The following is a 17,110-nucleotide window of genomic DNA, read 5'->3' as shown; positions in this document are numbered from 1 at the left end:
TAAGACAAATTAAGCATTAAATAAGCCAAAATACAGCAAAAACATCAAGATATTTCTTGATAAGTCTAATTCACAGTAACTGTTTTTAAGTGTGATTTTCTTTGTAAATAAAAAAAAAAGTATAACTCCATGGCTATTTTTGTGAATATTTATTTTTCTAGTTATTTTCTAGTTATTGTGTATAAATTGAGTAAATAATTAAAAAATAATAATTCTTATCCAGTTAATCATGAAAAACTTAAATTCATAGGGCATTTGAATATTGCTATGTACTATTAGGCCTTGAAGTCAAAAAGTTTCAGAACCACTGGATTACAGGAACACAGGAAGTGTAGGAAATGTATAAATGGATAGTTGATAGACAGTGTTTGTTAACTGCCTGTTTGAGCTACATATATATATATTTTTTTGCCAAGATTTAAACTATTTACCTGAAGTACCTAACCTTGTCCTCCAATCCACAGGGGGCGCTCTAGCAAGCCTATTTTCGTGCAGATCGCCAAACAGGTGGTGAACCTGAACCCTACTGAGCTGCGTCTGCCCTCCAGAGCATGGAAGGTGAAGCTGGTTGGAGAAGGGGCGGATGACGCCGGCGGCGTTTTTGACGACACCATTACCGAAATGTGCCAGGTAAGTCCATTTTCTTAAAAGGGAGGGTTGCTTTCACGTTCAGGCATCCAAAACCGAATTCTCTTTTCCCAGGAGTTGCAGTCAGGTGTGGTCGAGCTTCTCATTCACACTCCTAACAGCTCTGCAGATGTTGGTAGCAACACGGACAGGTATGTTGTAGATGATGAAATGCATAAGCAGAATGTATAGCGATTATGTATTTTTGTAGGCTAAACCAGAAGGTAGCTTCACCCTGGTTTCCTCAACAAAAACCCAGTAGTTCTTGATTTTGGTCTACAAAAATATGTCATCCCTGCAGCACTCTATTTGCTCTAAATAGAAAGACTGTTTACTACTAACCTCCATTGTCTGGACAGGTTCTTGCTGAACTCAGCAGCAGCCTCGGATGATCACATGGTGCAGTTTCGCTTCTTGGGGATCCTAATGGCGGTGGCCATTCGAACCAAAAAGCCCTTGGATCTGCACCTGGCGCCGTGGGTGTGGAAACAGATGTGCTGTATTCCTCTGGCAGCCGCTGACCTGGAGGAGGTGGACCTGCTCACGTACCGCTCACTTCAGGGCATTTTACACCTGGACAACAGCGTGATCAATGAGGAAAACTTCACAGTGGTGAGGCACACAGACCCGAGACCAGCAGAGATCATCCATTCAGACATGACTTTCTCACTCTTTTATTCTGGATTTGTAGATGATCCCTCTGGACTCGTTTGTGGCTCACAGTGCCGATGGCACATTGGTTCCGGTGATTCCTGGTGGGCATAACGTCCCTCTGACATTCTCTAACAGGAACGATTATGTGGAGAGAGCCTTGTACTACAGACTTCATGAGATGGACAGACAGGTATCTGCCTCTCCTCCAGACACTTAAGAATTAAAATGATCTTGGCTATACATCTCACTTAAAGGAATAGTTCATATAGACTGATCTTGCATGCTGACAGTACATAATGGTAACGCAGTTTTTGTGTGTATGTAGGTGGCAGCAGTGAGGGAGGGCATGTCCTCAATCATCCCAGTCCCGTTGCTTTCCCTGCTCACGGCTCGACAGCTGGAACAGCTGGTGTGTGGCTTGCCCGAGGTCTCTGTGGAAATGTTGAAGAAGGTGGTACGATACCGTGACATTACTGACAGCCATCAGCTCATTGGCTGGCTGTGGCAGAGCCTCGAGGAATTCACCAATGAGGAGAGAGTCCTGTTCCTGCGCTTCGTGTCCGGACGTTCCAGACTGCCATCCAATCCGGCAGACATCACACAAAAATTTCAGATCATCAAAGTTGATCGGGTAAGGCTACTGTCAGGTATAGAATATCCTCTTTATTATATACTAATTAAAATAGATTAAAAAATGAATTATTACATTGAATGAATTTAATTAAATAAAGCTGCATAATTTAATATATATACTTTAGTTAATTACAAAAATTTTTAATTTAACAGAATTGAATGACAACGAATTAGATGTAGACAAATGTGATTTTCTAAAATGAAATTTACTTTTGAATGTAATATTGAAAATTATTTTACTAAAATTCACCCAAAAATGGAAATTTTTAAATGTTGTATTTTCATTTCTTTCATTATTAATGTTTATTTATATAAAAAGGTTGTCAGTAGATTTTGTAACTGAAAATTAAACAAGAAAAAATATTTTATGTATTATATAATGTTATATAATTTTTTAATATTATATAATGAAATTAACTTTGAATATAAAATGTACTAAAATTCAGCCAAAACAGGAACATTTTTAAATGATGTATTTTTATTTATATGATTCTTAATGTTCATTTATATGAAAAGGTTGTCAGTTAGATTTCATAACTGATAGAGACATAGGAAAAATTGTTTAAAGAAATGACCTTTTAAATCTAGAATTTCGAGTTATTTTACTGAAATTCACCCAAAAATGGAAAATTGTAAAGATGTATTTTTATTTATATGACTATTAATGTTCATTTATATGAAAGGGTTGTCAGATTTCAAAACTGAAAAGGGACACAGGAAAAAATACTTTATGGAATTAACTTTTGAATATAAAATGATAATTTAGTAAACAATTATTTTACTAAAATTCACCCCAAAATGGAAACTTTTAAATTATGTTGTCAGTTATTTTGTCAATTGTTGTTAAAAAGTTACAGAAATGGTCACAGTTATTGGCCAGTATTGGCAAATATCGTCCGATCAATCAGCCTAGCTAATTATGTATATGTACTTTCCATGCCTAACGGCAGTATGTGAACTGGGATCAGGCCCAGGTCTTTAGTCTCACTTTGTTCTCTCAACAGCCTGTGAACGGACTTCCTACGGCCCAGACATGCTTCTTCCAGCTGCGCCTTCCTCCCTGGCGACGGCCGGCTCTGCCCACTTTGAGCTTCAAAAACGCTCTTCAGAAACCTACGGGTGACGTCACGGACACTACGTCCATGTTTTTATACAGTCTATGCATTCAGCACGACCAATGTAGCTTGATTACTGAAACAAATGATTCTTAAAGGGGTCATGAACTGCCTCTGTTTTATATTTTGAACTGTTCACTGAGGTCCACTTATAATGTTATCAAGATTTTTTACATCAAAAACATAATTTTGAAGTAATAGGCTATTTTCTGACCTGTTTTTAACCCCTCCCCCCCTCATCGGAACGCTCTGTTTGAATAGGTGTGGCAGATTGTAGAGACAAAGCAATAGTGACCAAGTAACACTTGTGTTGCGACATTGCCGTCGGATCCAATGTAGTCGGCACAGCATCGTCTTTTAGTTTCAATCTTTTTGAAAATCCTGCTTCGAGTTGTGCCTTGTTTGTAAACAAATCTGCGGTAAAATGAAGTGAACAAAGGACCGAGTTCTTACTGACGCGGTCTGGAACTTTATTAAAAATAAAGTTCATCCGCTCTTTCCACTCTTTATGTAGCACCGTGGTCCTGTGAGGCACAACAATTCGTTCCACTGTATGTCCCCACATGTAGCGGAATGACAATAAAGCTCGACTTTCCTAATGTTGGGATCAGAAGGAAGGCAGCACAAAGACTGTGTTTCCACAACTTGGCACTGCACAGCTTCTTGTTGCCTTCAGAGCTAACTTTATAGTTTGATTTCTGCATAGACCTGCGTTTGCCTCTCGTAAACACTATGCGCAAATCGGTGGGCGGAGCTAAACAGGCAGCGATGTAGAAGCAGGCACTGATCTTCTTCTGCAGAGGCGGTGTTTAGCCACACTATTACATCATAGAGTAGAACATTCCGCAATCTGTCGTTTTGGCAGACCGCCTTCAATATAATCTGTTTTTAGACTAATGAGAAAGTTTTGAGTTCTGAAACTTACAGAATGTTTTTATAGTACAATGACCTCTTATATGTCAAAAAATCAAGGGAATTTTGGTTTGTCAGTACATGACCCCTTTAAAGGATAGTCTGCCTGATGAAAGTTCTGGCATCATTTACTCACCCTCATATTGTTTGAAACCTGTATGAGTTTCTTTCTTCAATGTGTGGAACATAAAAGAAGGTATTTTGAAGAATGCTGGTAACCAGTTCCTGGTCCCCATTGACTTACATAGTCATAAAACAGCAACTGTTTAGTTACCAATATTCTTCAGAATATATTCTTTAGTGTTCAGCAGAAGAAATACATTTTTGTAGATTTGGAACAACCTGAGGATGAGTAAACGATGACAACTTTAATTTTGGGTGAACTGTACCTTTAAGAGCCAGTTCTTTTAGGCTAATGAATAATTAATTGGTTGGTACTTTTTACAGTTTTATTTGATATTATTTCATTATGTTTATTTATTTATTTTATAGTAATAATAAGACATGTTTCTTGAGAACCATATTAGAATGATTTCTGAAGGATTACGTGACACTGAAGACTGAAGTAATGATGCTGAAAATTCTGCCTTGCCATCACATATATAAATTACATTTTAAAATATATTCACAGTTAAAATAGCTATTTTAAATTTTAATAATTTTTCACAATATTACTGTTTTGACTGTGTTTTTGGTCAAATAAATGCCACCTTGGTGCGCATAAGAGACTATTTTCACATGCAAGTAAAGTGGACATTATAACTGAAATATACACAAGTGCAAAATCGACTCAAAATCAAAGAATGTAGAGTTTGTTTCAGCCATTAGGACGCATTTGCTGGTCTCTGTTAATATATACGTAATAAAAAAAAATCGTCAAAGTGTATTTCAGAATTTTTTTCAAATCTTCGGTTTTACTGGATAATTAAAGGGATAGTTCACCCAAAAATGAAAATTCAGTAAAAATAATTTACTCACCTTCATGTTGTTCCAAACCTGTATGATTTTTTTTTTCTTTCTGTTGAACACAAAAGAAGATATTTTGGAGAATGCTGGTAACCAAACAGTTGCCTGGTAGCCATTGACTTCCATAGCATTTTTTCCCCCATACGTCAGTGGCTGCCAGCAGGCTGTTTGGTTACCAACATTCTTCAAAATATCTTCTTTTGTGTTCAACTCGTGTAAAACATTTTTAATTTTTGTGGGAACTATATAAGTTATGCATATGAGATTTTTACAGATTCTATCATCCCATGTTTATTTGGACAAATAGGGTTGTAAAAATGCCCCCCCACCTCTAATCCACTAACTGTACTCTATATTCAATTAGCAGCAGGGTCTATCAGATGACCTCATGTAATCACGCTGAGCACTGTCTTATCACGCTGCGATAATTCAGCTGAGCGCAAGCGTATTTTTAGTTTCTTTACTCAATTACAATCCTGTTTTCAGACAAACAAATCATTTATCTCCATCTTTCTTCATATGAATCCCATAACAAAAGCTAATCAGATTATGCTAAGTATTGAAGTGGTACAATCAAACTAAATGTGGTGGAAAACGCGGGCAGAAGGGGCCAAACCGGTTTAAAATCACAGGCCACCGTTAGAACAAAGAGGGGCGTTTCGTTCCCCTCCTGAGATGCTATCGTTTTGATAAATTGTGCATGCCACCCGTCCTCTGAGATGAGAGGAAAGCGATTGTGATAATGAGCATCCTTGACTTGCTCCATTGAATTATGGGAGGAAGTGAAACTCACCACTGATGACTGAGAGGATCAAAGAGAGGAGGGGAAACACTGATCTCAGCTGCTTTGATGCATTCGAGAGCTTGTGTTCATGCAGGTCTGCATGGAGAATCATCAACTCAGGCTGCTGCTGATGGCATGGACTTGAGTTTAACTCGCTGTAATGCATTGGGAAGCTCTTCGGTGTTCAGATCAACACATTTGGAGGTAGCCAGAGTTTTGAGTAACAGCATACAATCTGAACCAATTTGCATCTTGATGCTAGTTCACACTGTCACAACAATCATCAGCAACCGTTGAAAGTTAGTGTTTGTTGGGGACAAAATGTGAACTAGCCTTTATTAATACTGAGAAGCACCAACATAGACATCTGAGACCATTTATTTGATGGACAACCAAGTGATTTGTGTGATGTTTGACGTTTTTATGAATACTTTGAATCAGATTTATTTTTATATTTTTTCTACTTTCATTTTAAAGTTTTAGTCATTTAAAATACTTGTTTTATTTTTATATTTGTTCATATATATTTTATTAAATTTTATATCAGTTTGTGATATTTTGGTACATCAAGTTATACTAAAATAATTTTTTTTTTGAAAAATGCAAAGTAACTGAAGTAAAAATTTCTTTATAATATAATAATAAAAATAATAGTAAAATGTTATTTTATTTGAGGTCATGTTTATTTTTATATTTTATATACAAATTTTATATTATATATTTTTTAAATGTATTAATTAAACCTGTCAGTAATAATTCTAAATAATGTGTAATAATAAATAAATAGATAAGATACTAGATAACTCTGTTTTTAACTATTTTCAGAAATCATGTTTTTTCATTGTGCATTCCCATTAATCTCAATCAAACTGCAGTTGGGTTATTTTGATTAGGTAAAAAATACAGCTTACTAATACAATAAAACACATTATAAACATAACATAATAAAAAACATGACTTTTGAAAATTAAAAAAGCAGAGTTATCTGTTTTTGCAAATAAACTCTTCATATATACATAAATATACATATATACACACACACACACACACATATATATATATATATACATACACACACACACACACACACACACACACACATATATATATATATATATATATACTGTATATGTGTGTGTATATATGTATATATAACATACAAACACGCACGATAAATGAAGTAAAATAAACATTAAAAGAAATAAAATAAAAAGTTTACTTTATTTAAATATTTGTAGTTTATTTACGTATTTTAAATGTTTGTTTATATAAAAATTATATATACTTTTTAAAATTATTACTGTACTTATGTTTAATAATAAATAATTTTCACACACACACACACACACATATTTAATTTACTTTGAAGTAAAATAATTAAAACTAAATTAACTAATAAAAAAAGAATAAAAACGACATTAACATGTAAATAAAAAATAAAATAAAAATGACAAAAAAGACAACAAACTGACTAAAACTTTAACTATGAAAAACAGAAGAAATAAGAACAAACAACAACAAAACATTGGCACACTTGGGCTCCTAGGCTATTTTTCCTGTTGACATTATCAATATTTTTATCAAGCACCCTATTTGAGTGCTTTTCCAGTGATGTGTGTGCTTTTTTAAAATTTTGTTTCTGCTAAAACTTCAACTAAAATTAAAGTGACATTATATAAAAAATATAATAAAAATAAAATATAATTCACGATAGTAACAAAAACTATAATAGTGTTTCAATGATACTAAAGAAACACTGATAGGAGAGAACCTAAAAGTTTCAGTTAAGGGTGATGAAATAGCTGACCTTGTTGTCCAGCTCTGTCGTTATCCCATCTTTTAGTGAATTTTATTGGTTGATTGATGACCTGCACAACTCCTAATTGTACCGCTGTCACTGTGAATTACAGTTTGCTGAATCCGCATCATGAAGCCCATTCCTCAGAATGTTTGTTTGTGCTGCTGGCTGACCTCATTAGGCATCTGTTACTATATGCACGTACCTGTGTGAGATTCCCGCCGCAGTCAGCAGCCTTGCAGCTGGTCCAGGGACGGTGGAGTCGTCAGCTCGCGGCTGTTTTTATAGGGTCATTCATCTATCACGGGCACAGCGCACAAATTTAGAAAGGGCATTGGAGAATGTCAAACCAAAACATTACTGCTGAGCAAGAACTGCACGCATAGAAAGACCAAGAATGAGAAAGAAAGAAATTATTCTAAATAAGAAGTTTCATTCGTGTGTCTGAATCAAATGTGTGATGTGACCCACTCGGCAGTCAGCCCTGTGTCTCTGACCGAAAGAGGCCAGGAAACATAGGTGTATAACGCTGAGGTGCATGAAACTTTGAAATCACGTGGGGAAACAGAAGTGGGTGAGTTCCCATTTATATATCTATGAGAGAAATGAACTCCCTCCAGCATATCGGAGTCATTTATAATCCGTACAAACTACAGGATCTGAGAGAGCGAGAGAGTACAAAAAAGACCAATTTTTGTAGCTTAAAGTGAATGAATGCAAATACTGTATTGCTTAGGGGAGAGTGGGGTAAGCTGTGCTGCACAGTTAATATTTGTCATGTGACCATATATTTCAATAGAACTCATCATAGCTGTCTGTGATTGAGAGATACAAATGTGACAATCATTTATGTATTTAGAATAAATAGATTAATTATTTGATTATCTATGTATTATTACAACAAAGGGCAGGGATAATGTAGTTAACAAAACCTGAAAGAAAATGTGTTACTTTAAAATAAGCATCAACTAAAATAAAATGCAAAACTTATTTTATGTAAGCTATTTTAGTTCATCTACTTTTTCATTTTCATGTGACAGTAAAACTAAAAATGAACTGAAATAAAAATTACAAATTATGTAAACATATTTAAAAATAACGAATGACAAAAACAGAAGTGAAAAATATATGTAAAAAAAAATTTCAATATATTAATAAAAAATATAATAGTATCTCACTGATAGTAAAATAACATTGGCCAAAAGTAAACATGTTTAGGACTAGAAATATATTCAATAGGTGATTTAAAATAAATATATATGTATATGTATATGTATATATGTGTGTGTATGTATATATATATGTATACACTCTAAACCCAGTGCTGGGTAAAATAGGGACAAACCCAGCAATTGGGTTGTTTTGACCCAGCGGTTGGGTTACTACCCAGAAGGCTGGGTTAAATACCAGCATTTTTTTAGAGGGTATATATATATATATAATATTTGGATAAAGTGTATTGATTTTGTTAAAATGCTGTTATTATTACAAAATGCTAAAATTGTTTTATGGAATTCAGAAAACATTTTCCTGGCTGAAATATGAAAAAAAAAAATGTGCATCACAATAAGACTTTGTCTTACATTTAGTATTACATTTAAAGTCATAATTATTTTATATTTATTATATTTTAATATTTTTTATTTGATTTTATTGCTTTGTGTGTTTTTTTTCTACATTCATTCGAAAACAAGCAGCTTGACATATAATTATTAATATAATTATATACGTTTTAGTTTTACCTCTTGCATAGAGGACAACTAAAGTAAATCGTAAAGCACTGCTTGCCCCACTCACACATAAAAAATACCATATTCATGTACCATAACATTTAGATGGAAAAAAGACTGCCAAGAATACTACTACAATCATATTGTATCCGAAATTAAATGACATTTATAAGCATACAGTATCCTCGTATTCCCATCCATGGTACTGCCACAGTACTTGTTGTAAAGGTGGTTTTAAACCTAGGAAGGAAAATTAAATTGCAGCTACATGAGTAAATGAGTCCAGAAGTAATGCAGAAGAGCTACTGGTCATACGTTTATAATGTTCTCTGTATTGGTTTTCTTTATCTCTACACCAACCCATGCAAAGCAAGTTTTAAGTTGTGATTTCATTGTATTTTATTTGCACAGCTGAAGAGGATTTGTGGGTGTTTGTTTGTAAGTCTGCGTGCCTTTGTCATTTGTTCTGTGTGTCCTGAACTTGTGACTGAAAAGCAGGCCACAACTGGATGGAGCTACGAGCGGTCACTATGTGATGTCTTCGTGACATCATCGCTCTCATTGTTTCCAAGGCAACACGGCCGGCTGTGACGCAGGTGATTCGATACTCTCTGCGGTCACATAAGCTAATGTTTACTCGCTGCAGAAGATGCTTTGAAATGTTGGATGCGTCGTCATCTCTTCCACACGCAGTGACAGACACTGCAGCGTGTGCAAGAGCGCTCAGATAGCATGTGTTTGCATAATAAACATGCAAATGCATCGGTATCATAATAGACAATAGTGTTGTGCATGCAGAAATGAAGTCTTGCGTCTGCTCGGCTTCATGCACCGTAAGAAGCCGCATCATAACTGACCCGTGCACAAGGAGTCAACTGCATGTGTGCGTGCATGTCACTCTTTCATCTGTGGGAATGTGATGATGGCTGCTCTTGGTATTGTGCACTAGTGAATCATGTGGTTGTCTGAGCACACCAGCAATTGTTATAGAAATGAACTAATAATGGATCAGATCAGATATTCAAGGCAGAGTCTCTCAACTGGTCTGATCTGAAGGTTGCAAAGAGCAAATGTAAGTAATAAAAATGCAATTAGCCATATAATTGTGCATTGCTAAGATAGCAAAATCATTCGATTTAAAGGAATAGTTCACCCAAAAATGAACATTTGCTAAATCTCGGGCCATCTAAGATGAGTACGTGAGTTTGTTTCTTCATCAGAACAGATTTGGAGAAATGTAGCATTACATCACTTGCTCACCAATGGATCCTCTGCAGTGAATGGGTGCCGTCAGAATGAGAGTCCAAACAGCTGATAAAAACATCACAATATTCCACAAGTAATCCACACGACACCAGTCGAAAAAGTTGCATGTTTGTAATAAACAAATCCATTATTAAAATGTTTTTACCTTCAAACCACTGTTTCTGGCTAAAATATGAATCCATAAATGCTTACTCCAGTGAAAAAGGAGTCTAATCTGAATCGGGAGAGACATATGCGCCGATCAAGCACTGTTTACAAGCTAAAACAGTTTTAAACAAATATATTGGTGAATTTTGATGTGAGAGGACAACAGGGGAGTTTAACATTGGATGAAGTGTTATTATGGATTATGGATTAGGGCCAGATGTGATGGTTTCGAGTTAAAATGCCTTAATGATGGATTTGTTTCTTACAAACACACATCTTTTTGCTTCACAAGATGTTAACTGATGGAGTGGTGTGGATTATTGTGATGTTTTTATCAGATGTTTGCACTCTCATTCTGACGGCACCCATTCACTGCAGAGGATCCATTGGTGATGTAATGCTAAATTTCTGCAAATATTGAAAATATGAGCCAGATTCATTTGCAATGACAATAAAAATGGCGTGCTGACCACAATGCATTTTGTGAGATGAATGAATGGCTGCAGGAAGCATTAATTGTATTTTGTATGCTAGACAATGTCAGTACTGTTTTTGGTAGATTTGACTTGAATTTGATCATTGAAACATGTGTAATATGGGGCCTGAAACAAAACCAGTTGAGAACCACTGATTTCAGACGTCAACTTCATTTACTGAATATAAAAGTTATTAAAAGTGGTTGTCATCTCTAATGTAAGAAATCCTGATTGCATTCACACCAGTTGAGAACCATAGTGGACCTGTTTGGTATTGCTCAGATATTGCTTGGATTTTGCCCAATATTTCCCCTTTTTATATTTTATATGTTTAATTATATATTTATATATCAATTTTGTGTCCACTATGTGCCAGTGTGTGTGTGTGTCTGAGATCTGACCAGATTTATGACTCCTGCCATCTCTCCCAGTGAGAACTGTTAAGTTATTCTCATAGAATGCATAATGAGCTCCTTATTTTATTTATAGAGCCGTGGCGGCAAGAATGCACAGAGGGCCAGAAATAGATGTTGTGTATGCATGTATTAATGTGGTGCTTGATGATTTATTTGTTTAGAATATATCAGCATCATATTTCATTTTACTTATCAGAACATCACCTACTACAGTGCTATTTATGGATCTGTGTTGTATGTCACCTTACAGTTAACTTGCGGAATATGCAGTATATATGCATTGCTGGGTTTGTCCCTATTTTACCCAGCACTGGGTTGTATTTAACCCAGCATTTTCTAGAGTGTAACATCAGTTCCTTTTTGTATGTTTTGTGACCCTGATATGTCATAAGTGGTGAAGCTGTAAAGGTATCAAGCAGTCAATTCAGGCTTGAGTCAATGTCTAAAATGCTCATTTGTTAATGTCTAAAATAGTACGCTGCTGTGCTAAAGTTTGGAATGAGTAAGATTTTTTTTGAAAGAATTAATATTTATTTATTTATTCAACAAGGATGAATTCAATGGATCAAAAATGACAGTAAAAACTTTTAAATAAATGCTTTTCGTTTGAACTTTTTATTCATTAAAGGATACTGAAAAAAATTTATCAATGGTTCACAAAAATAATAAGTAGCAAAAACAGATTTCAGTATTGATAATAAGAAATGTTTCAGCGAATCAACATATTAGAATGATTTCTGAAGGATCATGTGACACTAAGACTAGAGTAATGATGCTGAAAATTCAGCTTTACATCACAGGAATGGGACTTTAGTCTTTGCAACTTTACAGATCTTCTTTATGCACCAAGAGCTTGTAACACTCTAAAGAGAAAGGAAAAAATGAAATCGCATCATATGACCCCTTTAATATATATTGAAATAGAGAATAGTTTTAGAATATTGTAATATTTCACATTTTTAATGATTTTACTGAATTATTGATCTAATAAATTCACATAAAGCCTTGATGAGCAAAAACTCATGCATCCTGTACATTTAAAGTGGTAAAGTGATTATAGAATTTTTGTTTGTTTGTTTTCATATATTTACTATGGATTGACATCCATATTCTGCTATTGTGTGAATGTTTCCACTATTAGTGTTTCTTTGTTCTGTGATGCAGGCCTTATTGCTTTGATTTGAATATCTTACACAGCATGAATAATGAAAGCCTGTGCAATTAATACTGCAGTAGCTTTCCTGTCCAGTAGGGGCCAGTGTGTTGATTGAGATTGAGCTGTGGTTCTCCGTGTTTGTTCCCAGCCAGCACGAGGCCACGGCCTGTTCGCACAGCCCCGTCTCTGGCTCTCATTGGCTAGGCAGGTTCTGGTTCACCTAATCCCCACTGGATCTGCTGTAGCCTACCCAGAGAATGAAAAGACACGGATTAGGTAACATGAAGCAGGTGAAGTTAAAAAGCTTTGTGAGCAAGAAATGAGAGGAATAGGAGAAATCTCTCATGGTATATTCAGCCCCGCCCACTCGGATAATTACAGTAGTGATTGACAGCTGCACTGACCTCTCCTGGCTCTGTGTCTCCTTTCTGATGTTGACAAATGACTCTTCCATCTCCTGTTACCTCATGACAGCACTCAGCAGCCCCATGTGGGCTTTTACCTCATTTGCTCTGCATTGAGTTTACATGTACACCTGCTTACTTGGGTTTCGCAGCAAAGCGACGGACAATAATCTTGGTTATATCGTCAGTAATGGCGTTTGGATGTGATGATTTCTTAAGACGGTAGTAAGTGTGGCTTGAAAAGTGCCTTTTTTCTACAACAATTTCTAGTCCCCAAGGTTTCAAGTTTGAATACATGAAAGTTACTGTAAGCAAACTATACTATAACAAATAACATAAATGTGAATTTAAATCGAATTATGATTATTATATTTATAATCAATATTTAAAACATTATCTTTATTATGGAAAAAAATTATAGATTAAAGTGTATTAAATTAACTTTACTATAACAAATAACACATAAATATACAAGTATTATTTAATTATAAAAAATTTTATTTTGTTTATAATTAATATTTAAAACAGTATCATTAGTATGATTTAAACAAAATTGAAACATTTTAAAAATGATAAAGTATATTTTAAGATATTACGAGATATAAGAAAATGTTATTATTACCATACTAACTATTACTATTACTATACTACATACTATTACTAACAAGTTGTTGTTGTTATTATTATTATTATTATTATTTGTATACAAATACATTTTTTTTTGTATTATATTTAAAGTTTGGTAATTATTATTTTTTACATTATATTTTGTAATAAATTCTTCATATTGCTTTTTATACTACTTTAAATAATAATGATAATAATAATAATAATAACATCTTTTACATAAATTCACACTTACATTGCTTTAGTGTATTATGAAATTGTATTCTATTTTTCTATTCTATTACAGCCATGTGAGTTTTTATACACACACACACATTATATATATGTGTGTGTGTGTGTGTGTGTGTGTGTATATACACACATATACTTATTGATTGACTTTATTTTATTTCATTTTATTTTATTTTATACAAATGACAAAATAGTTATTACAAACTCATTAAAATCCAAGTGATCATGCTGGTGCCTCCTTTGACTCCAGAAGGTTAATGTTGTCTTAATATGGATAACATTTGTAGATTGAGCATATCAAACTATGGAAAAATCGACAATCTGTTCAACATTCCCAGTGAATTTTCTGGTCAAATTTACTCTAGCATCTAGATTTGTTTAGTGAATATTTATCCAGTAACTCCTTGTTTGTATTTCCTGAATTCCATTTGGCCAGGTTTTCAGTCCAAGTATAATGCAAACAGAAATGCTCAATCTAAACTAAACAGACTGTGGTGTTCATAAATTAGTAGCTATCTACATGAAATTGATTAACCGGACATCATTAGCCTGTATAGCCTGATCCGTTTTTACTTGCGTTCCACCCTCTGCTCTGATTCTTTTGTGATTTAAATCAGTTTTTCACGAGTTTCCAGTAGGGGAAGGTTGTAAAGATTGTTTTATTTGGGTTTCCTGAATCTCTGATGTGATACTTTTAGACTAATTAATTCCCAAAGCCGTTGCGTGCCTGAATTTCCCAATGGAGCACAGCAGAAAGTTTTAGATCGCTAAAAATATTTGCAACATTAAGAGGAACAACATAACAGTTTTAATCATGCTTCTCTGATATTCTGATAAGACTGCAATTTACAATACATAGTATAAATTCACCCTTTTTTGTATATTATATAAAATTATTACTTTATAATAAATACATTAAAAAAATTTTTTTTTTAACTCTTTGTGTTAATGCCACTTCCTGTGATGTCATTAGAATTCCTTCTGAGTTTCCTGTGCCGTACACTGCATGAGTGTGACCTCAGCAAACAGATCACACAGCTGTGTTTAAACGTGCAGTCACAGGCTTTATTTCCAGCGCTAGTTCAATTTGCATGTCTTTGACCCACAGCATTATTTTCTCTTTGAGCTGCCAACCACTGAATTGAGTTGTGAAAGGTCACTGAATTACAGCGAGAGCGAGTGTGAGGTTTGAGCGTGTGTCTGTTATCTGGAGTTGTTATTGGCGTGTATATAGGCGTGCAGCTCATGCATTGAGGCCGCAAGTCTTGCTGCTTTAAAGGTGAACTTGATTTCTCTCCAGCTGGGTCTAAATAAAAGAGGAAAAGAGAGCTATAGAGTGAGAGAGATATTAAAAAGAGGGAATAAGAGAGGGGGTTCTCCCATTCCTAGTACTCTCTATCTCTCTCTCTGTCACCCTAAAACTATGCATCAGTCTGTGACATAGACTGTATAAAAACATGGACGTAGTGTCCGTGACGTCACCCATAGAGACCCGTAGGCGCAGGCGGCAGTCGCCATCTTGGCAGCGCGTCACCACGCGTCATTCCCGGATAATCGAAAATGGGCAAAGAGGCGGGAGCAGGTTGGTGAAGCCACGCCCACCTAGCTCGACAGTGGTGACAGCAGCGGCAATCCACCTGTCACTCAAGTGGCCATGCCCTTAATTATGCAGAACTTTAAGGCTTAATATAATTTAAACGGATGAGTTACAAAAAAATTCACCCCCCTCACAGTTGTCATGAAGGGCAAAATTAGCTATATAGACCAAAATCATTTTTTGAACCAGGCTGTAAACATGTTTTTTTCTGCTGTAAAGTTGGGCATTTTAACATGGGGAGTCTATGGGATTGACTCCCTTTTGCAGCCAGCCTCTAGCGGCCAGTTGATGAATTACAGTTTAAGTAACTTCCTTGTTGGCTTCACGAGAGAGAGCGGGAGGTTGCCGCTTGGTCTGTGAGTGCAGCCATATGAGGTTAAACTACCCTGAAAGCTGCTCTGCGGTGGTTCTGGAGTTTGATCCTGTGCTGAAGTTCCATCCATCATCATACGGCACACTGCACAGTCATAGACAGAGAATGAGTTGTGAGGATTTGTTGTCTAGGACTTTCTGGAGTGTGACGGTGCTGTCGGTACCGGGGTGACAGACTTCTGTATCCCTGTGGGTCTGATCCTGGACCGATGATGATCGTCGACCGACTGGAAATTGGACACATCAGTCCTGCTCAAATGCATGAGTGTTCCTGTCTTTGACTCTGGTCCATCTGATATACAGCTTCCTGAGGAGCCAAGTGAAAAAATCACATTCAAACTGTATTTGTAATGCGCTGCCATGTGTTTATAATGGTAAACACTTGTATAGACAACACATGATTTCAACATTTTAGTTTTGTTTCTGAGAGTATACACTGAAGCGGTCTATAAGGCTAAGTTAAACTCTTACTTACATTGTATTTGCAGCTGTTGTTTATGATGATAGAATTTGCGAATAAACTAAAGGCCTGTTCACACCAAGGACGATAACTATAAGGTAATGATAAATATATAGTTCTAAAAATCGTTCTCAGCATTTAAGAATAGCAGAGTCCACACCACAGCTATAACGATAAAGGCACAGAGAAACGATATCTTTGGATACACTTTCAGACCGATTTTTTCCTCCAGCTGATGGCTGATGACACCCAATCAGAATCGATCCTGCTATAACAAGCTCCAGAATTTAAAGCGGCAGACGAGTGTGCGCTTAGAATAAATAGACGATATCATCCACTGGTGTGGACGCTAATATCGTTATCGAACGGGCCTTAAGAATTCCGAATTCATTCAGTGAGTGCGTGGGCGCTAAACTCCGGTGATTTCAGCGCTGACTAATCTAAACACCTCTGATTGGTCAATGCGTTTCTAAGCTCAACAGAAACAAGTGTGATTGGTTGCAATTGGTGCAAAAACGCATAGAAAGAAATCGGATCCAAGGTAAACGGAGGTAAATTTAATGCCGCGAATTGGCGCTTTGCATTAATTTTAACATTTTATTTTAATCGTGACAGCCGTAAATATATTTAGTTTAATTATGCAGGTGCATTTTCTGCCCCATTATCTTGAATTTGTGGGGCATTTTGTTCATTTTTATCATAATTTTTGTCACAAGTCCCCGTTAATTTTAATCAATAT

At 35.5% G+C, this 17,110-nt stretch overlaps 1 protein-coding gene across 1 annotated transcript in view; it reads left to right on the top strand.

Annotated features, from left to right (window-relative positions):
- Window positions 1-16,124, top strand: part of LOC107749012 (probable E3 ubiquitin-protein ligase HERC1) — a 90,402-nt gene extending 74,278 nt beyond the window's left edge. Inside the window, exons 82-90 of the mRNA XM_016564060.1 lie at window positions 465-630; window positions 703-779; window positions 987-1,239; window positions 1,319-1,471; window positions 1,607-1,912; window positions 2,919-2,987; window positions 12,829-12,956; window positions 13,998-14,001; window positions 16,044-16,124. Coding sequence (XP_016419546.1) covers window positions 465-630; window positions 703-779; window positions 987-1,239; window positions 1,319-1,471; window positions 1,607-1,912; window positions 2,919-2,987; window positions 12,829-12,956; window positions 13,998-14,001; window positions 16,044-16,124 — 1,237 coding nt within the window. The remainder of the gene's footprint in view (window positions 1-464; window positions 631-702; window positions 780-986; window positions 1,240-1,318; window positions 1,472-1,606; window positions 1,913-2,918; window positions 2,988-12,828; window positions 12,957-13,997; window positions 14,002-16,043) is intronic.
- The last annotated feature ends 986 nt before the right edge of the window (window positions 16,125-17,110 follow it).

This window comes from Sinocyclocheilus rhinocerous, unplaced genomic scaffold, assembly GCF_001515625.1.
Source record: "Sinocyclocheilus rhinocerous isolate Xijiao unplaced genomic scaffold, SAMN03320098_v1.1 scaffold260, whole genome shotgun sequence".
NCBI lineage: Eukaryota > Metazoa > Chordata > Actinopteri > Cypriniformes > Cyprinidae > Sinocyclocheilus > Sinocyclocheilus rhinocerous.
The sequence above is the reverse complement of the archived record's forward strand: the minus strand, read 5'-3'. Positions and strand labels throughout refer to the sequence as shown.